General features: G+C 47.7%; 1 protein-coding gene across 2 annotated transcripts in view; it reads left to right on the top strand.

The window, feature by feature from the left end:
• Positions 1-25524, top strand: part of LOC142560922 (uncharacterized) — a 384720-nt gene that overhangs the window by 237872 nt on the left and 121324 nt on the right. For both annotated transcript variants that reach the window (XM_075673344.1, XM_075673343.1), the window contains exon 20: positions 179-235. In XM_075673344.1, the coding sequence (XP_075529459.1) occupies positions 179-235 (57 nt within the window). The remainder of the gene's footprint in view (positions 1-178; positions 236-25524) is intronic.

Here is a 25524-nt window from a genome sequence, read left to right as displayed (position 1 = left end):
CGGCATTTTGGCACCATTGGTGCGGTTGTCCTACCCTGCTCAGTACAGAAACGGTGATGATGGCATGCAAGTGGAGTCATCACAAAGTGCAGTGCAGGCCATAAGATGTGTAGTGTGCACAGCGGTCGTCAGTATGTGCATCATATGTTTGTGTCAAGATGTCCACATTTTTGTGCAGTCCAAGGGGGATGCCGAGTCGGTGGTGGAAGCTGTCCTTGAGGAGCCAGTTGCCAAGGTGAGCCCCTTGTGTACAGTTTGGGTTATTTCAGCATTCTGTATGGCCTTCTACCATTGCCGTCAGTATGCAATTATAGCACCGCAACACAGGTACGATGGGTAGCCAATCAGCAGGACTACTAGCACACCATAAAGCTATTGCTGACTCTTCTGATTGTGCCATACAGTGAGTGGGGCACATTGTGTACTGTGTGTATATTCACACTTTTTTGCTTTAGAGGGTGTGTGTTTGTTTTCTTTGGGGTGTAGACTTTATTTTCATAGGCGTTACCATATTGATTAGGCAGTGGCGCCATTTATAGATAGTTGGCATGCTGGCTTAGGTGAGTGCTCTTCGTTGTATGCTGAGTATATGCTTGGCAGCAGTTTCTGATGGTTGTTTTTGCACTCGTGCTGTCTATTTAGTATGACATACACCTTCTAAATGGGAAATGCTTCTATGTGACGTACTGAAGGGATTTAAGTTGGCATGGCCGACTAGTTGCGTGGAGGTGGATGAAGCAACCGGCTCGATGTGTGCGTGCGTGTCTGAGCGTACAAGTAGCCTCAGAGATCAGTTATGTATTTCTGAATCAACAGAGCAAGTTGGGTGAGTTGGTAGGTCAGCATTATCACGCATACTTGCAGCCCAACGCAGACGAGGGACAAGGAATGGAGCACTCGTGTCATCCATTTCTTGTCCCTCATCTGTGTCCCAGTGTGCATTAATGAGGGCAGTCCCCAAAAAATTGGTCTCCTGTATTTTGGGGATGTAGAGAAACTGTTAATACGGTTGTTGGCCACACTGTTGTGAGGAGTGCTTCCTCTACACCCAAATAATCATGCGCGCGCTTTCGCTTGGATGCTCGGTCTTAGATTAATAGCCATTCAAAATGGATCTTCTGTTGAACGCCACCACCAAGTGTGAAGTTCATGCAGTTATTCTATTTTTGAACGCAAAAGGCACTAAAACAGTTGAAATTCATTGCCAGTTGACGGAAGTGTATGGACAGTCGTGCACAGATGTCAAGAACATTTGCAAGTGGTATAGAGAGGTTACAGCTGGTCATACTGAAATTCATGACAAAGAAAGGAGCAGTAGGCCTACAATTTCCAACAAAGCAGTCGCGAAGGTTTAGGAAATCATGCGTGAAGATCAGAGGATCACATCACTCTGAATGCTTTCTGCATTTTGCTTCTTGAGGTTTCCCGAAGCATCATTCACAAGATTTTAGCAGAAAAGTTGCAATATCAGAAGGTATGTGCAACGTGGGTACCGCTTATGCTGACAGAAGGCTGCAAACAGCAATGAGTTGATTCTTCCCACAAATTTCTTCACTGCTATGGAGATGAAACAAAGAACTTCTTGGACTCATTTTCAGGAGTGATGAAACCTGGGCATTCCATTTATACCAGAGACAAAACAACAGTTGTGCAAGTGGCAACATCTATCTTCGCCATAGCCACGAAAATTCAAACGGAGTCTGCCGGTAAAGTCATGGCAACTGTGTTTTGGGACTGGAAGGGGGTACTGTTGGCCGACTTTGTGCCTGCTGGGACAACAATAAACGCTTACTGGTACAGTGAAACACTGAAAATACTCAAAATGGCAATTCAGAACCGAAGAAAATAAATGTTGAGCAAGGGCGTAAGCATTATGACAATGCCCGCCCATCTATCGCTCATCAGGCTGTCGATATCCTGCAAAACTTTAGTTGGAACGTCATCACTCACCCACCATACACTGCGGACTTGGCACCGAGCGAGTACGACCTGTTCTCTAAGTTAAAGGAACATTTGTTTGTGCTTGGTCCAAGCATCCGGCGTGACCATGTGAGTTCTTACTGTGCTGTTACTTTTTTTTTTTTTTCTTAAAGAGAATGGAGACTTTTTATTTTTTTCCTAGGTTTTTCTGTCCCGTTGTCTACGATGCACTCACCCATTTTATGAAAATTGTGTCCTCACAAGTAGCCGTTGGATTCCTTTTGTGTGGCCTTGTTTGGATATTACTGCTTTACAGATTCAGGAGACAATACCGAAGCAAAAAGCTTATACGCGATGCGCAACGCCTATAGGGGCACCACTGAAAGCCGTGTAGCGGCAGGTGTTGGAACCGCAGGCGGGCCTCAAGCCAGAGACACCTGCTTCCACTGCAGGCATGACTGAAGTGTGTGCATACGATTTGCCGCTTGTGCGCGTCCCAGGTAGTTTCTTCTGTGGTGTCAGTGTGCGCAAGGAAATCTCACTGTACAGTAGTGCACATGTGTCTGACTTCACGGCTGTCTAGGACGACGTTGTCTCCTTACGTGCCAAGTGTTTGCCGCATACAAGCATGAACAAGCTTGCCTATGAAGTGGAGCTCAACGCCAGTATGTTGCTTTCATTATAACGCCTCAGTCACTAATGGCTTCATTTGTTGGCCAGTGAACCAAGGTTCTTTGTGCACACACTTGCTTCCTTTGCACGCCGTGTATTCTTATAGTAGGTTGAGGGAGTGCCGTCACGTCTGCGAATGCGTGGCACGTACAGGCGCAGCCACGTGAGAAGCCGGCAATGGTAAAGCTTGCAAACCAGCTTGATGAGCTTGAGAAAAATAGCACATATAGGACTCCAAAAATAATTAAGCGTTGATTGTTATTATGCTTGCGTCTTACCACTGTCTGCACAGAATGGATTTCACATGTTCAATCATTAAATAAGCAGAGCGCTTCGATGATTTCACAGGAGCACGAGAGTGAGATATCAAAAGGTGCCATAGCTGTAAGTTTGCCTTCCTGGTCAGTCAAGAGCATATTCCTTTTACATTTTGTTATTTTTTATTTCACCACCATTTTTACTAGTATAACCGTCGCACCCAAATACAGAATTAAACTGCATGTTGTATTGACTGTTAGCCAATGCAGCACCTTTTAATTAGTTAAAAGAGTACATTGACACAATATTAACTGTTCGAAAGAAAATACAAAGCTCTGCATTAAATAATTGTCAACCACATGCTACATCGAAATCATTTTCGAAGCAGAGACAACTACAGTGAAGCATGAAACATGAACATATATTGACCCATTTCCCGCAAAAGAAGAAAAAGAGAACGAGCACTTGCTACCACTACTAGCAAGAAAAACAAAAAACAAAAAGAAACATGAAGGTTTCAGAATTGGCCACAATGCATGACGCAGCTGGGGTAAAGTTAACATGCACTAGTTGCAAACATCAAAGCTCTAAACTTAAGACATTTCCCATTACCGGGAAATGATATTAAGAGGCATTCAAAACGAGGTTGAATGCCCTGTCAAAAGCCTTTAATGTTCACAGATGCCAGGTTGCACATCCAAAATGCAGATAGCTGAGGCGAGCATACACCAAATGTTCTATGCCGCAGGTCACATTTCAGTGCCATTGATATGTAGAGCAGCAGCCGATTCAAGAATGACTTGCTTTCATTTCACACGGCCTACAGTAAGGCCTAGCTCCTCACAAATTTCGATGAGTTCCTTTACCCGAAAGTTCTCAATTGTTCACAATGGCCTCTTGCCATTTGCTCTTGTTAGAATTCTCTTGCTGTTCATTACTATTGAACTACTAGCGTGACACGCACAAGCAATTCTTTACACTATCTTGTTTACTCCCTTGGCACTAGCTTTGGCTTCATAACTCTCACTAGGTCTGAAACACTCAAAGCTCTCCACAGTGCTTCACACAGCCCTACTCTAAGCTACGATAACCTGTGCTAGAGAAGTCTGGTGAACTGAGGGGAAAACATCAGGCTCTCACCACGCCGAGGCAGCTGGCGTCGGTCAATCACGCAGCTGCCAACCAACTGTTGTGACAGTGACGTCTCAACGCTGCCGCCAGTGTTGCGAAGGAGGATCCAAGGCGACGGTGATTAAACGAAACATTTATATGCAGTATGTACAAGGGCATTACATGAACGGCTCAGAGGCCGGGGTATAATTGACTCGCACAAAAGCGTGCGGTGAGAAACAGGAGCACGCCTCTGCTTGCTGTCGTCGTCGTCTCTCTTCGGCATCCTGTGGTTCTGGCCTTTATAACCCCAGGAGTCGTTGCAGTTGCCATCGGTTCGAACTCCTCCAATCAGGACCCACTGCGGGTTGCTGTGCGAATTCCAACAAATGGACGAGAGGCACCTACATCAGGCGATTCCGGTGAAGTGGTTCATCGGCGCCGCTCCAGCGGTGCCACCGGATGTAACCTGAACATGACTCACCGTCGGGCCCGGCCAATTCGCTCGGCGCCCGGCTTCAGCCTCATGTCGGCGAAGCAAACTTTTGTTGGAAGCTCTAGCACAATAGCGCGCACCTGAAAGCACCTGGCGCCAACTTGTCGCATTGGCAGACGAGGAGAAAGGATCAGCGTCCAAAGGAAGAGTAGGTGCCGCTGGTACACACACGCATGCACACATGCGGCTCACATGACTTCGAACGGTCGTGTCTCAGCGACTCGTTGGCGCCTCCCTAAAGCCGAGGAGCCTTACATTCCTGGCCCTTTGGTGCTGTCTGCAAAGGCCTTCCCATGCCTGATTTTGAATGTCTCTGCGCTTTGTGCTCACACTAAAAGTTGCCACACAGGCGAAGCATAATTAGCTATAGTGGAAATTAAGGTACATGCTGAACAGTTTCTGTGAACAATTTTTTTTAAGCTTGTATCAGGATTTTTGTTGAATAATCTGATCGCATCATCGCACGCAACCTGTAATTGTGTTTTTCGTGATCTCTATTTTTTACTCATAGCTAGTGTACTGCTACTAATAATTTCGTGTATTAATTCTGCTAGGAGTTCAGGGTTTTCCATTGTATAAATTACTTGATTGTGCTTCTTTTGTATATATATGTATTCCCTGCCTGCTACAATTTCTTGTGAGATCAGCAGTATTCCTAAAAGAATAAATAAATGCTACACGACTATCGGCAGCGGTGGCGTAGAGGTAGAACACCCGCCTCGCGTGCAAGAGGTCCGTGGTTCGAATCCCGGTGCCGGCAATTTTCCACCGGATTAAAAAAAAAATCCGCATGTTGATAAAATTGCACAAACTGGCCTGGAGTGTGGCCTGATCCCGATGACCAGAACCGGTAATGCACTCCCTCACCAGAGCAGGATTGGCCACCCTGGTGCAGTACTTGGCCGCAACCTCCTATATGTACACAACAATCAAACCCCGGCCCTCAGTCCCCAGTAGCTGCGAAGCAACTAACCACGGCGGCGGTCAGACCTGCGACGCAGCAGAGGGTGCTAAGAATCACTGGCTTCGGACAGGCCGCCATTGGAATATTAACCTTGCAACGTTTAACGCTAGAATGTTATCTAGTGAGGCGAGTCTAGCAGTGCTATTGGAGGAATTAAAGGGTAGTAAATTGGATATAATAGGGCTCAGTGAAGTTAGGAGGACAAAAGAAGCATATACAGTCCTAAAAATTGGGCACGTCCTGTGCTACCGTGGCTTAGCGGAGAGAACTAGGAGTCGGATTCCTGATTAATAAGAATATAGCTGGTAACATACAGGAATTCTATAGCATTAACGAGAGGGTGGCAGGTCTTGTTGTTAAACTTAATAAAAGGTACAAAATGAAGATTGTACAGGTCTACGCCCCTACATCCAGTCATGATGACCAGGAAGTCGAAAGCTTCTATGAAGACGTGGAATCGGCAATGAGTAGAGTGAAAACTAAATACACTATACTAATGGGCGACTTTAATGCCAAGGTAGGCAAGAAGCAGGCTGGAGACAAGGCAGTGGGGGAATATGGCATAGGCACTAGGAATAGCAGGGGAGAGTTATTAGTAGAGTTTGCGGAACAGAATAATACAGTCGACTCCTGTTAATACGAAATTCACGGGGACCGCAAAAAACTTCGAATTAAACGAACTTCCAATTAAGCACAAAACACAAGAAACCACTTTATTTGTGGCGAAATCGAGTATTTTCTCTAAGAAAAATAGTCGGGCATCGTGCTTTGCTTCTTCTTGCCGAATCGCGCTGCTGAAAGCAAGTACTGCAGGCTGTAGATGTGGCGGAACGTTTCTTCCGCGTTACCTTCAGCGGCAAAGAAGCGCTCCGCAAGAGCAAGGCCCACAGCTACATCGGCAGCCTTAGGTTGCGGCTCACCTTCAACGTCATCGTCGCTTTCCTGGGTCGCTTCCTGGGGCCGAATAATCTCTACAATTTTGCTATCCGTCAGCGCACCGCACGTTTCGACCGCCTTGTCTACGGCGACGTAATCTTCAAAATTGACATCCCGGGAGAGCATCACCAAAATCAGTGCCGCCAAGCTCGCTTGTTGACGCTTCCTCCGCTGAAATTTCAGAGGCATCCTCCGAAGAAGCTGCCACAAAACCGCAAGCCCTGAAGCAGTTTGCGATTGTTTCTTGCTTCAGACGATCCCATGCTCACGCCAACATGTGGATGGCACTAAGCAGGCTCACCCCGTACTTTGTGGAGCTATCCATACACAAAATCATGCGCTCGAGGAGGTGCCGCCTGTACAGGACTTTAACATTCTTGATGATGCCTTGGTCCATTGGCTGCAAAACAGCCGTTGTGTTTGAAGGCAAAAATGCGAGGTGTATTGCACTCAAGGCTGGCACATTCACGTGAGCACTGCAGTGATCGACAAGGAACGACACCTTGCGGTTCGAAGCAGCAAACTTGCGGTCCAGTTTGCTTATCCAGCTCTTGAAGATTTCGGCCGTCATCCACGCTTTTTTGTTCGCCTCATAGTCCACAGGCAGCGTCTTCACGCCTTTAAAACATCTCGGCTTTGCGGCTTTCCCGATCACAAGTAACCGACATCGTTCCGTGCCAGTCATGTTTGCCGCGATCGGCACCGACACTCTCTCCTTGCTGCGTTGCCCCCAGCACAGTCGTCGTCCTTGAATGTCAGGGTCTTCTCTGGTAGAAGCCAATAGAAGAGTGCAGTCTCATCTGCATTGAAGATGTCTTCCGGTCTGTATTCGACGAGATATTCACGCAGCTTTCCGTCCTTCCACGTGGCGCATGTTTCCTGGTTAACGGACGCCTTTTCACCACACACGCTCTTGAAAACCAGGTCATGGCGATCTTTAAAGCGCATCAGCCATCCATCTGATGAAACGAAGTCATCGATCCCCAACATTGCTGCAAGCGTTCGGGCTTTCATCGCAACGATGTCTCCGCTGAGAGGAAGTTTATTGCTCCTGGCCTCCCTAATCCAAACCAGCAGAGCCTTCTCCAACTCTGGGTAAGCGCCGGTGCGCATTCGCTTCCGAGAAGTCTTGAACTTGTCGTTCTCAAATGCATCCATTATTGTGCGCTTGTTCTTGATGTAGTTAGAGAGCGTGTTCGGCTTGATCTCGTACTTCCGCGCTATGTCTTGTTTGGCGGCACCTCCCTTCTCAACTTCCTTCAAAACCTCGACTTTCGTTGCGAGGTCGAGCGTGCGATAAGAGCCACGGTTTGCCATGGCTATAAACTGCGCGACTAGGGACAGTCAATTCCGAATCACTCGTGGAACAGCCTAGCCTACGAGCTTCCCGCACAAAGGCGCTCGACCAACACACGCGTCAACATACGCTGCGCACGCTGCAAGACTAATCTCGCACAATCTCGCCACTGCCAATATGCAGCGCTGCGTGCACTTATGGCACCTGCGTGGCCTCCGCGATCAGCTCCGGCCACGCGCGGCAGCCGCGCGTGGCCTCCGGCGGGAGCCGCTTCGCCTCCCGCCGGAGTTGATCGCGGAGGCCACGGCAGCCGTAGCAATGAATAATCGCGCTGCTCCAAGGATGGCGTTGCAGGCGGCTGCGGTGGCGATGACACCAACGCGGAGCACGGAACTGTTGCAACACTTGAAAAATTGCACATTCTACCAAAGAATGACGGTCACCTCGAGGATCCCAGCTGAAAATTAACTTCCAATTAAACAATATTACTGGATGAGGACTTCGAATTATCGAGCGATTTCTTCTATAGGATTACATGCAAAACTGACGGGACCAGCACTTCACTTCTAATTAACCGAAAATTCCAATTAAGCGGCTTCGAATTATCGGGAGTCGACTGTATGAGGATAATGAATACCTTCTTCCGCAAGCGGGATAGCCGAAAGTGGACATGGAGGAGCCCGAACGGCGAGACTAGAAATGAAATAGACTTCATACTCTGCGCTAGCCCTGGCATCATACAAGAAGTGGACGTGCTCGGCAAGGTGCGCTGCAGTGACCACAGGATGGTAAGAAGTCGAATTAGCCTAGGCCTGAGGAGGGAACGGAAGAAACGGGTACATAAGAAGCCGATCAATGAGTTAGCGGTAAGAGGAAAAATAGAGGAATTCCAGATCAAGCTACAGAACAGGTATTCGGCTTTAACTCAGGAAGAAGACCTTAGTGTTGAAGCAATGAACGACAATCTTGTGGGCATCATTAAGGAGTGTGCAATGAAAGTCGGTGGTACCTCCGTTAGGCAGGATACCAGTAAACTATCGCAGGAGACGAAAGATCTGATCAAGAAACGCCAATGTATGAAAGCCCGTAACCCTACAGCTAGAATAGAACTGGCAGAACTTTCGAAGTTAATCAACAAGCGTAAGACAGCAGACATAATATAATATAATATATAATAAGTATAATATGGATAGAATTGAACATGCTCTCAGGAACGGCGGAAGCCTAAAAACAGTGAAGAAGAAACTAGGAATTGGCAAGAATCAGATGTATGCGTTAAGAGACAAAGCCGGCAATATTATTACTAATATGGGTGAGATAGTTCAAGTGGCTGAGGAGTTCTATAGAGATTTATACAGTACCAGTGGCACCCACGACGATAGTGGAAGAGAAAATAGTCTAGAGGAATTCGAAATCCCAAAGGTAACGCCGGAAGAAGTAAAGAAAGCCTTGGGAGATATGCAAAGGGGGAAGGCAGCTGGGGAGGATCAGGTAACAGCAGATTTGTTGAAGGATGGTGGGCAGATTGTTCTAGAGAAACTGGCCACCCTGTATACGCAATGCCTCATGACCTCGAGTGTACCGGAATCTTGGAAGAACGCTAACATAATCCTAATCCATAAGAAAGGGGACGCCAAAGACTTGAAAAATTATAGACCGATCAGCTTACTGTCCGTTGCCTACAAAATATTTACTAAGGTAATCGCAAATAGAATCAGGAACACCTTAGACGTCTGTCAAGCAAAGGACCAGGCAGGATTCCGTAAAGGCTACTCAACAATAGATCATATTCACACTATCAATCAGGTGATAGAGAAATGTGCGGACTATAACCAACCCTTATATATAGCTTTCATTGATTACGAGAAAGCGTTTGATTCTGTCAAAACCTCAGCAGTCATGGAGGCATTACGGAATCAGGGTGTAGACGAGCCGTATGTAAAAATACTGAAAGACATCTATAGCGGCTCCACAGCCACCGTAGTCCTCCATAAAGAAAGCAACAAAATCCCAATAAAGAAAGGCGTCAGGCAGGGAGATACGATCTCTCCAATGCTATTCACAGCGTGTTTACAGGAGGTATTCACAGACCTGAATTGGGAAAAATTGGGGATAAAAGTTAATGGAGAATACCTTAGTAACTTGCGATTCGCTGATGATATTGCCTTGCTTAGTAACTCGGGGGACCAATTGCAATGCATGCTCACTGGCCTGGAGAGGCAAAGCAGAAGAGTGGGTCTAAAAATTAATCTGCAGAAAACTAAAGTAATGTTTAACAGTCTCGGAAGAGAACAGCAATTTACAATAGGCAGCGAGGCACTGGAAGTCGTAAGGGAATACATCTACTTAGGGCAGGTAGTGACGGCGGATCAGAATCATGAGACGGAAATAATCAGAAGAATAAGAATGGGCTGGGGGTGCATTTGGCAGGCATTCTCAGATCATGAAGAGCAGGTTGCCATTATCCCTCAAGAGAAAAGTGTATAATAGCTGTGTCTTACCAGTACTCACCTACGGGGCAGAAACCTGGAGGCTTACAAAAAGGGTTCTGCTCAAATTGAGGACGACGCAACGAGCTATGGAAAGAAGAATGATAGGTGTAACATTAAGGGATAAGAAAAGAGCAAATTGGGTGAGGGAACAAACGCGAGTTAATGACATCTTAGTTGAAATCAAGAAAAAGAAATGGGCATGGGCAGGACATGTAATGAGGAGGGAAGATAACCGATGGTCATTAAGGGTTACGGACTGGATCCCAAGGGAAGGGAAGTGTAGCATGGGGCGGCAGAAAGTTAGGTGGGCAGATGAGATTAAGAAGTTTGCAGGGACGACATGGCCACAATTAGTGCATGACCAGGGTTGTTGGAGAAGTATGGGAGAGGCCTTTGCCCTGCTGTGGGCGTAACCAGGCTGATGATGATAATGATGATGACACGACTACCGTTCGCCTGCTTGAGCCCATTCAATCTGTGCTCTTTTTACTGCAGGAAAGGAAATATTTTTCCACTCTTGGCCTGCCTAACAATGAGGATTCAACAAAAAAGCCATTCACACAATAAATGCCGAGAACACGACAAAACTGTATAAACTACAGCCATGTGGTACATGCAAGCTTTGCAGGGCTGGAGAAAGGGACCTGGCTTCAAAACACTTCCGTCTAGCAACAGACAGCCAACGCAACACGACAAAATAAAAAAAGAGCAAAGAAAAGCAGATATTTTGCTAAAATTCACTAAAATCACTTGCTTCGGGCAGGTTAACATCCTCTCTCATTGTTTCTCAAGTATTACATATATTGCAAAACACTTTGGGCAGTAAGCGTTCATGACAAGAAAGATAGAGCAGCGAGAGGTATTACTGCTGATTGAGCACCAAAATAAGGTTTTTCTCTCTCGTCGTCGTTCTCTCTCTCATAGCCACAGCCACACTGCTCCTTACATTACAGTACAGTTATCTCCCTCACAGAAAAAGAAGCCGTTCCTGCGACCTACAGGTAGGACAACACAGGTGGATCGTAGTATGGCTTGAGACACTAGACATGCACAATTTCCCATCCTCGATGGTGATGATCCAAAGGTAGCTCGAGGGGTTCCACAATATAGTTGACTAGAGACGTTTGGTTGATCACATGGTATGGGCCCTGGTACTTCGATGCAAGTTTTGGTGACAGTCCAGGGGTAGGGGCTGGAACTCATAGCCACACTAGAGAGCCAGGAGCGTAGAATACAGGAGCATGGGAAGTTTCTCGATGGTGCTTCTGGCGTTGCTGGTCTTCTGACGTAAATGTACGGGATAGCTTGCGACACTCTTCTGCATGTGCAGCAGCTTCGGATAAAGTAGTGGTTTCCGTGGTGTCAGGGCGGTACGGAAGGATAGTATCCATAATGGAAAAAGGTTCGCGTCCGTACAGGAGAAAGAAGAGTGGAAATGCCGTGGTAGTCTGCGTGGCGGTATTATAAACGTAGGCCAGAAATGTTAGAACATGGTCCCATTTCCTTTGGCCGGATGCAACGTACATGGCCATCATGTCACTAAGAGTGCAATTAAAATGCTCGGTCATGCCATTAGTCTGCAGATGATATGCAGTAGTGGTGCAATGAATGATGCGGCATTCTTTAAGGAGAGCCTCAATGATGTCGGAGAGGAAGACACGGCCTCTGTCACTGAGTAATTCCCTGGGAGCTCCGTGGTGAAGGATGATGGGGCGCAGGAGAAACCAGACGACGTCACGTGCAGAAGCGCTGGGCAAAGGGGAAGTTTCTGCATAGCGTGTAAGATGGTCGATGGCCACGATTACCCAGCGATTGTCATCTGATGTGGTTGACAGATGTCCATAAATTTCGATGCCTACTCAATCAAAAGCCCGTGCTGCACAAGGCAAAGGGTGAAATGGGGCGGTTGAACGACGAGGGGGATCTTTGCAGTGTTGGCAAACGAGACGGGAGCAGACATAATGACGGATGAATCAATACATCCCCTGCCAGTAGTAACGAAGGCGTAGACGCGCCTTCAGTAATAAAGTAAGATAAAAACACATGCGTAAACAGCAGAACTTATTATTTAATGTCTCAACTCACATAACTCTATGGAAGCTGCTCTATGCCTCCTGGGCAAGTGCCGAAACTGGGAGGGCGAGTGTCGGGTGACGAGAGGAAGCCCGCAAGGCTTTTGGAATGAGGAGATATGTCTCTGCGCTTAGTTTTTTCAGTCCTGAAGAAACTAGCTAATTGGAACATTTGCAGATTATATTTCACTTTGCTACCAAACAGTTTTGGGCAGAAATATCACAAACATGGTGAACAGCCCAGAATACCTGTAATCCTAGAATTTACACCAATAGGCACATCGAATTGAGCACAGTAGAATTTGTTGGCTTTTGTGTTTGTGATATCGTTTGATACTATTCTTGTGGTTCTGTCAAGCACCATTATATTTGAAAAGTAGCACTGGTAAGCTCAAGGACACGAGCTCGATCCCCAGCTGCCGCAGCCGCATTTTAAAGGGGGCAAAATGCCAGAACCCCAGGTGTTCAAGGTTTATCTGGAGTCCGCCACTGCGGCGTGCCTCTTAATCATATCGTAGTTTTGGAAAGTAAAACCCCGGAAATTATTATCTGAGAACTTCGCTGAATCATGCGTAATGCATACACCATAAAGTCAAAATTTTAAAATACCCCCTTCGCCCCCAGCTAGCCCCCTCTCTTTCTATGCCTACGATCACTGGAAATGTACTTCGTCGAGTTCCAGTGGTGTACCCGTCAGCCTGATTCATGAACATGGTTATTTATTTTTGTTTCCCGCGGGGTCACAGAAAATCCAGTGTCGGCGTCTATTGGCCATGAGCGAAAATTTCTGATGAAGCCAATGAATAAATAGACGATAACCTGAAAAGCTGGAACTATGGGTTGCGAGACCAGCACATTAACTCATTCAGCTACTGTCAATCTATGGTGAGCAAGCTCTTAAAACGTGGTTTTATATTGATGTGTGCATATTGCGTGTTGTGGACGATGCATGTGAGCGCCCCGACGAAGACTATGAATGCTCTCTGGCTCTCAAGCTGTCGGCTGAACTAGCCAGTGCTGCATTATCCTTTGTAAATATACTTTGTAAATAGTCTCCAGTCCTTAATCCTTCGTTCACATAAAATTTTGGTGAAGGGTGCTGTTCCCCATCCTCGCCATGGAGCTCTGCAGCGACCGCACCATCCTGCTTTCAGCCATAGCTCCCGGCGACAGCACCTCGTCTTCTTCTACTCCTGCGACCCCGACAAGAACGTACGTTACAGTTACCAATCCCACGATCCTGGCATATTCTCCAGCCAAGATAATGTCGACGTTGAGGACTGGCTCAATCTGTATGAGCGTGTTAGACAAAACAACTGCTGGGACCCTGCCATTATACTAGCGAATGTCCTATTCTAATTGGGCGGAACACCTCGTGTCTGGTTCCAGACACACGAGGATGAGATCTCTAGCTGGGATGCTTTCAAGGAGAAGCTCAGTGACCTCTTTGGTAATCCCACCGGCCGGCAGCTGGCTGCTAGAAAAGAGGTTGCTACCCGAGTTCAGTCTTCTACTGAATCGTATGTCTGGTACATACAAGATGTCCTCGCTCTTTGCTGGAAAGTTGACGAGAAAATGGCCAAGGTTTACAAAGTCGGCCACGTACTCAAAGGGATTGCAGACGGCGTGTTAAACTTGTTGGTCTTTAACAATGTGTCCACGATCGACGTCATTGTCAAGGAATGCCGCCACTTTGAGCTCGCCAAAAGCCGCTACGTCATTCCATATTTCTCCCAGCTCCCTAACACGGCCGCGACGTCGTCTTGCGTCGACCTTACCGTTTCGCCACCCTTAAATGAGCACGTCACACGTATTGTTCGCGACAAGCTCGAGGCTATAAGTCTTTTACTGTTCCATCCACACCCACTTGACCCCACCGTTGACCAATCAGCCCCAGCGATTTCTCTCATTCAGGAAGTTGTGTGGCAAGAATTTTCCAACCTCGGTTTTCCTGCTGCTTACTCCATCTCCCGACCTGACGCCCGACCGGTGCCAACAGCTATGCCTCACAGCAATCTGTATTCCCCTCCAAGATACCGCGACCCTACTGAGTGAACTCCGGACACCAAGCCCATTTGCTTCCATTGCCTCCGCATTGGCCACGTCGCTCACCACTGCTGCACTTTCTGGATGCCACCGTATTCGACCTCCTTTTCCCCACCTCCTCGCCCATATGCCAACCTGTGCCATTACTCGCCTCGCTATATGCCTCCTACCTCAGGCGTATCAGTCAATGACAGTTTTCCTGCTTGCTCGCCGTCACCTCAGCGCCGTCGGCCCCCATCGCCCCAGCCACACCGCTATTTGTCACCAACCAATTATGGACCCTCCCGGACGGAAAACTAGACAATACAGTTCCTGGGGCTAGTGCTGCATTATTTTAGTCGTGCCAAAATCCTCCTTTGACGCTCCCAACGAACCAGAACTTACTTGGTGCTTACGTCGACGATGTCCCTTTGACAGCGTTAATAAATATTGGAGCCCAGGTGTCCATAATAAGTGGTAACCTCTGTCGTCGACTGAGGAAGGTTCTCACGCCTGCTACAGCACGAGCCGTACGCGTGGCCGATGGCAGCACTGTTGACGTCACTGGAATATGTACTTCCCGTATCAGTATCACTGACCACCATGTTCCTGTTCTTTTTAGTGCTGACCAATTGTCCCCGTGACCTAATCCTCGTACTCCACTTCCTTATGGCGCATTCAGCTTTGATCGACTGTTCTGCCGGTACCCTTTGCCTGGAACTTCCTCTACTCGCGCATATTTGTACCGAACTGCCGAACAACTTTAGTACCACTGCCTTCGTCCGCCTGCTGCCTAAACCGTTGACTTTCGTCGATTTACTATCGTCTTTTCCTGTGCCAGGTGGTGATTACGTTGCCACACCTGTTTCTGATGTCCTTTTGATGTGCAATATCACTGTGCCCCAATCCGTCGTCACCGTCGCCAATAACCGGACATGCCTCCCCGTCGTCAATTTTGGCATGACAAAGGGAGTTCTACCCCAAGGCATATCGGTTGCAGCGCTGCATGCTATAGGAGATGACCACGTCACAATGTTTTCAGTAGGTGTCTGCTCAGATTCTTCACCATGTCCACAGGATGCTATTTGCCCTGATGCAACATTTCGTCCTGTGATTGTTGCAGACCCATTGCCTGAGCAAGCAGCAGCTCTGTGTCGCCTTTTGGTTTTCTACTACGACATCTTCGACCTCAACAACCGCCAATTAGGCCAGACTTCAATTGTTAAGCATCGCATAAATACTGGTGATGCCAGTCCTATTCATCGCCGGCCATGTCGAGTTTCTGCTTCAGAACATAAGGTTATTAAAGATGAAGTGAACAAGATGCTTGCAAAGGCATTGTTGGACCTTCGTCGTGCCCTTGGGCGTCGCCCGTGGTGCTTGTTAAAAAGAAAGATGGCACATGGAGTTTCTGCGCAGATTATCGTCGTCTAAATGGCATTACCAAGAAAGACGTCTATCCCTTGCCTCGCATTGACGACGCCCTCGATTTTCTCCACGGTGCCAACTACTTTTCATCAATAGACCTGCGGTCTCGTTATTGGCAGATTTCTGCAGATGAAAAGGACCTAGAGAAGACGATGTTCGTCACTCCTGATGGTCTATATCAATTCAAAGTTATGCCATTCAGTCCCTGTAACGCCCCAGCAACGTTTGAATGTATGATGGACTCTTTGCTTCAAGGGTTCAAATGGTCAACATGCCTCTGCTACCTAGATGACTTTCTCGTATTTTCACCTACATTTGAGTCACACATTGAGCACTTATCAGCCATTCTTCAAGTCTTCCACGAGGCTGGGCTCCAACTAAATTCCTCCAAGTGTCACTTCGGTCGTTGGCAGATTACAGTGCTAGGCCACCTCGTCGAGGCTCTCGATATTCAACCAGACCCGGAGAAAATGCGGGCTGTCACGTCTTTTCCTGTACCTCAGTCCGTCAAAGACGTCCAAAGTTTTGTAGGACTCTGCTCCTACTTCCGATGCTTCGTTAAAGACTTCGCAGCGATTGCCCGACCGCTTACTGATCTTCTGAAGAAGGACGTGCTGTTTACGTGGGGCCTCTCTCAAACTGCCACATTTGCCCAGCTCACCAACATTCTCACCACGCCACCTATGCTGGCCCACTTTGACCCGTCCTCTCCTACAGATGTGCTTACTGTGCCAGTGGTCATGTTATCGGAGCCGTTTTAGCCCAGCGCCAACAGGGTCAAGATCGCGTTATCGCATACATTAGCCGCCTCCTCACTGCAGTGGAGCGCAACTATTCGATTACAGATTGTGAATGCCTGGCTCTCGTCTTGGCAGTTTCCAAATTTCGCCCGTACTTGTATGGCACGCACTTCTCTGTAATCACGGACCACCATGGGCTCTGCTGGCTTTCCTCACTCAAGGATCCTACCGGCCGGCTTGGTCGCTGGGCTCTGCGGCTCCAAGAATATTCCTAAGCAGTAGTGTATAAGTCGGGCCGATTCCCACTCACCTCCACTCACTCACAAGCACTCATCATGTTCACACTCACTTCTACTCGCACTCACAGTACTCAGTCACGTTCACACTCACCTCCACTCACACTCTCTGGCACCCACTCATACTCGCACTCACCTCCACTCACACTCACTGGCACTCACTGGCACTCACACTCAGGCGTTTGAAATGAGTGCGAGTGAGCATCAGTGAGTGCACTCATGAGTGACTTCGAACCCGCCGTGGTTGCTCAGTGGCTATGGTGTTGGGCTGCTGAGCACGAGTTTGCGGGATCGAATCCTGGCCACAGCGGTCACATTTCGATGAGGGCGAAATGCGAAAACTGTGTACTTAGATTTAGGTGCATGTTAAAGAACCCCAGATGGTTGAAATTTCTGCAGTCCTCCACTACGGTGTGCCTCATAATCAGAAAGTGATTTTAGCACATAAAACCCCATAATTTAATTTTCTTTTTCATGAGCGAGTTCGACCTATGGTTTCTGGAAAGAGCATTTCATTATGCACAATATGCTATGCTGCAATGTGTCCTGGAATGTTATTTGTAGTGGTAGATAATTTCTTTATGAGATCTATAAAAAATTACCATTTTCTCGCTGTAATGAAAGGGTTCAATAGTAGATGCTAGCCTGTGTTAAGGTGTGTGCGCAGGCCCTCTGGGTACAAGAAACGGAGATAACCACAGGGAGAGACAGAGAGAGAAGAGAAGAAGGAAAGGATGGGAAGTTAACCAGACTGAGTCCAGTTTGCTACTATACCACAGATAGCCATACAATTATTGAGCTGTCCAAGGGATAGGGATGCAAAACCAAGTGTACTAGTTCTTGTATAGTGCACACTAATGGGTTAAAAAGGCATTAGGTATTACATCTTGTCCACGGAATTTTCTCATGTGTAACTTTAACAAAAGGGTAAACACACCTGACTCAGTGATTTACAAATCGTCAGTGGCAGGCAGGCTTTCAGATTCACCAAAGCGACGTGTGCATGAGTTATCCCATGTGATGACCAGTTTTAAATGTTCGTTGAATGCATCTGAGATTTCTGTTTCGTCAGATGTTAAGAGATTGCTTATCACAAAGGTACCAGCATGACATGTTTTTGGCGATATTGTCACGTGGTCGTGACGTCAAAGAACACAGTAGCAATACTGTGAAAAGCAAAACTAGCTTTTGTTGGGCGAAGCTGTGCCCACAAAAACAGGCTACACTCAAAGCACAACGAGAGCGGCGAACACAGTCGGCGATCGTCGAAAATCTGATCAGCGGGTCAAGCGCGTCCGCTTTTATACAGCAGTCGTCGAATATTCCAGACTAATCATTGGGAACCGCGTGCCTTCCACAAAGTTCTACATCATTCGCGCCTGGCGATGAAATCGGATAACACAACGTTCGGCGACAACAGACAGCCAGATAGAAGCACCGATAACTTTCCAGAAACTTCGTATACATGCAGGCGCGTCCCGCGCTGTGCGATTACATTTGTTAGGCGGCGAAACGTGGTCGTCTGATAAATATAAGTATACGTGTCAGTACCCTCCTCTTAAGAAGCATCGACCCGATGCTGCAAAGAAACGAAAGAAATAAAGAAGCACTCGTAGCAAAGAAAACGACAAAATAAGGAAAGTTCGTCAGCGTCCATAAAAGGGTTTAAGACGCACTACGTGGACCACTTCAGATCGTGCGCGGCGCCGCTGTGAATGCGAAATGCCATCTGGCACGACCTCATAGTACAGTGCGCCAATACGTCGGATGACTTTGTAGGGTCCGAAATAGCGTCGCAATAGTTTCTCACTCAGTCCTCGTTGACGTATCGGGGTCCATACCCAAACACGGTCACCAGGCTGGTACTCGACGAAGCGTCATCAGAGGTTGTAGTGTCAACTGTTGGTACGCTGCTGGTTCTTGATACGTAGGCGGGTGAGCTGTCGGGCTTCTTCGGCGCGCTGTAGATAGGTAGCGACATCAAGATTCTCCTCGTCAGTGACATGTGGCAGCATGACGTCGAGCGTCGTCGTTGGGTTCCTGCCGTAAACCAACTTGAACGGCGTGATCTGTGTTGTTTCTTGCACCGCCGTGTTGTAGGCGAATGTTACATACAGCAGGACCGCGTCCCACGTCTTGTGTTCAACGTCGACGTACATCGCTAGCATGTCGGCAAGGGTCTTGTTCAGGTGCTCCGTGAGACCATTCGTTTGCGGATGGTAGGCAGTTGTCCTCCTGTGGCTTGTCTGGCTATATTGCAGAATGGCTTGGGTGAGCTCTGCTGTAAAAGCCATTCCTCTGTCGGTGATGAGGACTTCTGGGGCACCATGTCGCAGCAGGATGTTCTCGACGAAAAATTTCGCCACTTCGGCTGCGCTGCCTTTTGGTAAAGCTTTAGTTTCAGCGAAGCGGGTGAGATAATCCGTCGCCACGACGATCCACTTATTCCCGGATGTTGACGTCGGAAACGGCCCCAACAAATCCATCCTAATCTGCTGGAATGGTCGACGAGGAGGTTCGATCAGCTGTAGTAATCCCGCTGGCCTTGTCGGTGGTGTCTTGCGTCGTTGACAGCCTCGGCATGTCTTGACGTAATGGGCGACGTCGGCGGTCAGACGCGGCCAGTAATACCTTTCCTGTATCCTCGACAGCGTCCGGGAGAATCCGAGGTGCCCAGCGGTCGGATCGTCATGTAGGGCGCGCTGTGCTTCTGGACGCAGTGCCGAGGGAACAACAAGAAGGTAGTTGGCGCGGACTGATGAGAAGGTCTTCTTCACGAATAGATTGTTTTGAAGCGTGACGGAAGATAATCGGCGCTTAAATGCCCTGGGGACAATGTTGGTGTGCCCTTCCAAATATTGGACGAGGCCTTTTAGCTCCGCGTCTGCCCGTTGCTGTTTAGTGAAGTCTTCAGTGTTTATTATTCCAAGGAAGGCGTCGTCGTCCTCGTCGTTTTGCGGCGGGGGATTGATGGGGGTGCGTGATAAGCAGTCGGCGTCAGAGTGCTTTCTTCCAGACTTGTATATTACGGTGACGTCATATTCTTGCAGTCTGAGGCTCCATCGCGCCAGCCGTCCTGAAGGGTCCTTTAAGTTAGCTAGCCAACACAACGCGTGATGGTCGCTGACGACTTTGAATGGCCTGCCATAGAGGTAAGGGTGGAATTTTGCTGTAGCCCAAATGATGGCGAGGCATTCCTTTTCAGTCGTAGAGTGATTGCCTTCTGCTTTTGACAGCGACCGGCTAGCATAAGATATAACCCGTTCAAGTCCGTCTTTCCTCTGGACTAGGACGGCACCGAGGCCTAGGCTACTGGCGTCAGTGTGGATTTCAGTATCGGCGTCCTCGTCGAAGTGTGCAAGTACCGGCGGCGACTGCATGCGTCGTTTGAGTTCTTGAAATGCCTTGGCCTGCGGTGCTTCCCACTTGAACTCGACATCACATTTTGTTAGATGTGTTAGCGGCTCCGCGATGCGTGAAAAGTCCTTGACAAAGCGCCTATGTAGGCACACATGCCAAGGAACCTGCGCACTGCCTTCTTGTCGATTGGCTGCGGGAACTTTGCGATGGCAGCTGTCTTCTGCGGGTCTGGGCATACCCCAAATTTGCTGATGACGTGGCCTAGGAATAGAAGCTCATCGTAAGCGAAGCGACACTTTTCTGGCTTCAAAGTGAGCCCAGATGACTTGATGGCCTCTAATACTGTCGCAAGCCGCTTAAGGTGATCATCAAAATTTCCGGCGAAGACGACGACATCATCCAAGTAAACAAGACAGGTCTGCCACTTCAATCCTGCTAAAACCATGTCCATCACGCGCTGGAACGTTGCAGGCGCTGAGCACAGTCCAAATGGCATAACCTGGAACTCATAGAGGCCGTCTGGCGTGATGAAGGCGGTCTTTTCGTGATCCCTTTCGTCAACTTCTATTTGCCAGTAGCCAGACTTGAGGTCCATCGATGAGAAGTATTTAGCACTGCAGAGCCGATCCACTGCGTCGTCTATCCGTGGGAGGGAGTATACGTCTTTCTTCGTAATTTTGTTCAGTCGACGATAATCAACGCAGACACGTAGGGTTCCATCCTTTTTCTTCACTAAAACAACTGGAGACGCCCACGGGCTTATCGACGGCTGGATGATGTCGTCGTGCAGCATTTCAGGTCCCATGTTGCTAGGGTGGAATCCCGGTTCTCAAACCAAGTCCTCGAGGTGTCTTCCATGGAGAAGTACACGTGTCGTAGCTTATCCTCAGAGGTCCAGTTATTGAAGGTCGAGATCCTTTCGAAGGTTTCGAGCCAGGTTTTAGGATCCTCCGACGTAGCTCCACGGAAGGTAGGGGGCTCTCTGGGTTGTTGAAGTACGATGGGTGAGACTGGGGCAGCCATTGTGGTTGTCTTGGCTGCAATCTTCTTGGTCTTCTCAGTTAGAAGTCTGTGCTCCGGGGGCTGGTGTTGTAGACGACGGCTTGCTCGATGGTCCATGACTACGTTGGTGCTCTCTTTACGGTCCGGGCTTGGATCACGGCTTGTCGGGGGCGTCCGGTACATGGACGAAAAGCACCTCCACCAGGTGTCACGTGGTCGTGACGTCAAAGAACACAGTAGCAATACTGTGAAAAGCAAAACTAGCTTTTATTGGGTGAACCTGTGCCCACAAAAACAGGCTACACTCAAAGCACAACGAGAGCGGCGAACACAGTCGGCGATCGGCGAAAATCTGATCAGCGGGTCAAGCGCGTCCACTTTTATACAGCAGTCGTCGAATATTCCAGACTAATCGTTGGGAACCGCGTGCTTTCCACAAAGTTCTACATCATTCGCGTCAGGCGATGAAATCAGATAACACAACGTTCGGCGACAACAGACAGCCGGATAGAAGCACCGATAACTTTCCAGAAACTTTGGATACATGCAGGCGCGTCCCGCGCTGTGTGATTACATTTGTTAGGCGGCGAAACGTGGTCGCCCGATAAATATGAGTATACGTGTCAATATGAATTGCCTAAACTCTGCAGCTGATTCCTTTATTAGCTTACTCAGGTGAACATTCTAAAAAGTGTGCTGTTGATGAATTTAACTTTTACACTGAAGCTGTATATGGCTAGGGCAAAGTGTTGGAACAAAAAGTGGACCTAGAAAAGCCCTAATAGGGAAACAAGAAATTAAATTGATTTCATACTTTGTGCCCATCCCAGCATAGTGCAGGATGTAGAAGTGTTAGGTAGGGTAATGTGTAGAAGTGTTAGGTAGGGTAAAGTGCAGTGACATAGGTTATTGAGGGCTAGGATTCACCTAAATTTGAAGAGAGAAAGAGTAAAATTGGTCAAGAAGAAGCAGGCCAACCGATACACAGCAAGGGTAAAAGCAGATCAATTCAGGCTGGCACTTGCAAACAAATATGCAGCCTTAGAACACAGAGATGAAGATGACATAGAGTCAATAACTGGACTGGTTTTAGAGGCAGCAGTTGAAGTTGGAAGCAAGGCATTAAGGCAACCAGTAGGCAAGCTCTCCCAAGTAACAAAGGACCTAATAAAGAAACAACAAAGAATGAAAGTGTCCAACTCAAGAGATAAGATAGAATTCACAGAACTGTCAGAATTGATCAACAAAACGAAAATAAGTGATATTCAAAACTATAACATGAGAAAGACTGAAGAAGCCAAAAAAAAAATGGATGCAGCCTGAAATCAGTGAAAAAAAATCTTGGCATAGGACAAGCCAAGCTGTATGCACTGAAATATAAGCAGGGTAATATCATCAGCAATCTCAAAGATATAGTAGAAGTAGAAGAATTCTATACTGACCTGTACATTACCCGGAGAAGCCAGGATACCTTTATTAGAAACAGTAATGAACAGGATGCAGAAACTCCTCCTATAACTAGCAATGAGGTCCGAAGGGCCTTGCAAGACATAAAATGGGGAAAAGTGGCAGGAGAAGATGGAATAACAGTCGATTTAATCAAAGATGGAGGAGACGTAATGTTTGAAAAACTGGCAACTCTCTATATAAAGTGTCTATCGACTTCAAGGGCGCCAGAAAACTGGAAGAATTAAAATATTATACTAATCCACAAAAAGGGAGACGTTAAAGAATTGGAAAATTACAGGCCCATTAGCCCCAGCATTATATAAAATATTCACCAAAATAATTTCCAATAGAATAAGGGCAACACTGGACTTTAGTCAACCAAGGGAACAGGCTGGCTTCAGGAAGGGATACTCTACAATTGATCACATCCATGTCATTAATAAGGTTATTGAGAAATCTGCAGAGTACAATAAGCCTCTTTAAATGGCTTTCATAGATTACAAAAAAGCATTTCATTCAGTAGAGATACCAGCAGTCATAAAGGCATTGCGTATTCAAGAAGTACAGACCGCTTACGTAAAGACCCTGGAAATTATTGTTACGTAGGAAGACGCAGATGAAAAGCTATATACAAGTATATTTACAAGAAAATACGCCGCGCTTGGCCAAGAGGCAACAGCCTGCGCTAGCCTCTAATCGTCGTCATCTCCACACTGCTCGCCTCTTCGTGATTGCAAATACTGTTCCGTAGCGCTACCCCCGGCAGCAAAAGCGCCGTCCCGGAGCGACTAAAGGCCGGACTCGGAAGCAGTGTAGTAGACCTTGAGCCTACTGACGTGCACGACATCACTAGATGCCAGAGGAGAGGACGAATTCATCTTGGCTACTAGGCGCGAAAACACACACGACACAAGGAAGGAGACGGGACAGAGCGCCACTTACAACTGCTTTTATTCGGAGGCACACCACACACTTATATACCCGTCTTAGACGCAAGGACACAATCACATCAAGATTGATATGGAAGCGCACTGGTTAAATATTTCTTTTCAGCCATATATAAAGATATTGACGGGTCGCTGACGCACATGCTTCCTTTCTTTCCGATAAAGAAAGCTTCAATCACTTCCCAAGCTTTTTGATCTTCACTTTTTGCCAGAATTCGCGCCCCTGCAATACATGGCTCACAAGAGCATGATGGGCAGGAATTAATGTGCTTATGAATGTTTGGCCCTTCTTTATCTTGTTTATCTTATTTGTTCTTGTTTATCTTATTTAACCAGTGTGCTTCCATATCAATCTTGATGTGATTGTGTCCTTGCGTCTAAGAGGGTATATGGGTAAGAGGGTCTAAGTGTGTGGTGTGCCTCCGAATAAAAGCAGTTGTAAGTGGCGCTCTGTCCCGTCTCCTTCCTTGTGTCGTGTGTGTTTTCGCTCCTAGTAGCCAAGATGAATTGTGACCAACTCGCCCAACAAGACGTCCTTTTAAGAGAGGACGAAGTTGAACCCACAGGAGCAATTTCGTACGTCACAGGCATCACCTGGCGCAGCATGCGGTAGGGCCCTGTGTATCGTGAAAGGAGCTTCTCTGAAAGTCTGACGTGACGAGAGGGCGACCACAGGAGCACGAGTGCACCAGGCGAAAACTGCACATCACGATGGCGGGCGTTGTACTGACACTGCCGAGTGGTTTGCGAGACCGTCAGTCGAGCACGAGCATGCTGGCGTGCATGATCGGCGAGGGCGATGGCGTCGCGTGCATACTCGGTTGTTGAGATCGCAGCAGGAGGAAGTGCCGTGTCTAGGGGCAAGGTACGTTCATGACCATACAGTAGATAAAATGGAAAAAATCCGGCGGTGTCGTGCCTGGAAGAATTGTACGCGAATGTTATGTAAGGAAGGGCAATGTCCCAGTCGTGGTGGTCCTTGGAAACGTACTTGGACATCATATCGGTAAGAGTGCGGTTTAACCGCTCTGTCAGGCCATTGGTTTGAGGATGGTATGAGGTAGTCAGCTGGTGTTGAATGGAGCAAGAACGCACAGTGTCGGCGATAACTTTCAAGAGGAAGTTTCAACCACGGTCAGTAAGCAGCTGTCGCGGGGCGCCAGGAAGCAAGATAATGTCACGCAAGAGAAAGTCACGCAGAACAGAGAAGTGCGTAACAGCATGGATCTTGCCTGGGTCCGTTCATGTCAATGAGATGTCCAAGGACGGTAATCTGGCGATGGCCAAATTGGCACTTCGATGCGTTGAGTTGCAGACCGGCTCGACAAAAAACGTCCAGGACTGCTGAGAGGCGCTCAAGATGCGTAGCGAACATTCGGGAGAATACTCTCTCTCTGTCTCTGTCTCTCTCTTTCTAACGTCGTCCAAGTAGCACAGGCACGCGGACCATTTGAAACCATGAAGAAATGAGTCCATCATGTGTTCAAAAGTGGCAGGGGCGTTACATAGACCGAACAGCATCACTTTGAATTGATAAAGACCGTCGGGTGTTACAAAAGCAGTCTCCTCACGGTCGAGATTGTCCATGGCAATCTGCCAGTAGCCGGAGCGCAGGTCAGTAGTAGAGGAGAAATAGTGAGCACCGTGGAGGCAGTCAAGGGCGTCATCAATCCGAGGTAAGGGATACACGTCCTTTTTGGTAACCCTGTTAAAGTACCGATAATCCACGCAAAAGCGCCATGAGTCATCCTTCTTTGTGACCAGTACAACAGGTGACGCCCATGGACTACATGATGGTTCAATAATGTTCTTGGCAAGCATTTTGCGAACTTCTGCGTGAATAACTTGACGCTCAGCCGGTGACACTCGATACGGGCGGCGATGAATAGAAGGGGCATCGCCGGTATTAATGCGATGTTTAACAGCTGTAGTTTGGGTCAAAGGACGATCGTTAAAGTAAAAAATATTGCGGTAGGAAAACAGAACGCGGTAGAGCTCACGAGCGTGCTCGGACGGCAAGTCGGGTGCAATCGTTTTTCTGTAAGTCGGCGATGGTACAA

This window comes from Dermacentor variabilis, chromosome 10 (assembly GCF_050947875.1).
Source record: "Dermacentor variabilis isolate Ectoservices chromosome 10, ASM5094787v1, whole genome shotgun sequence".
NCBI classification, from domain to species: Eukaryota; Metazoa; Arthropoda; class Arachnida; order Ixodida; family Ixodidae; genus Dermacentor; species Dermacentor variabilis.
The sequence above is the reverse complement of the archived record's forward strand: the minus strand, read 5'-3'. Positions and strand labels throughout refer to the sequence as shown.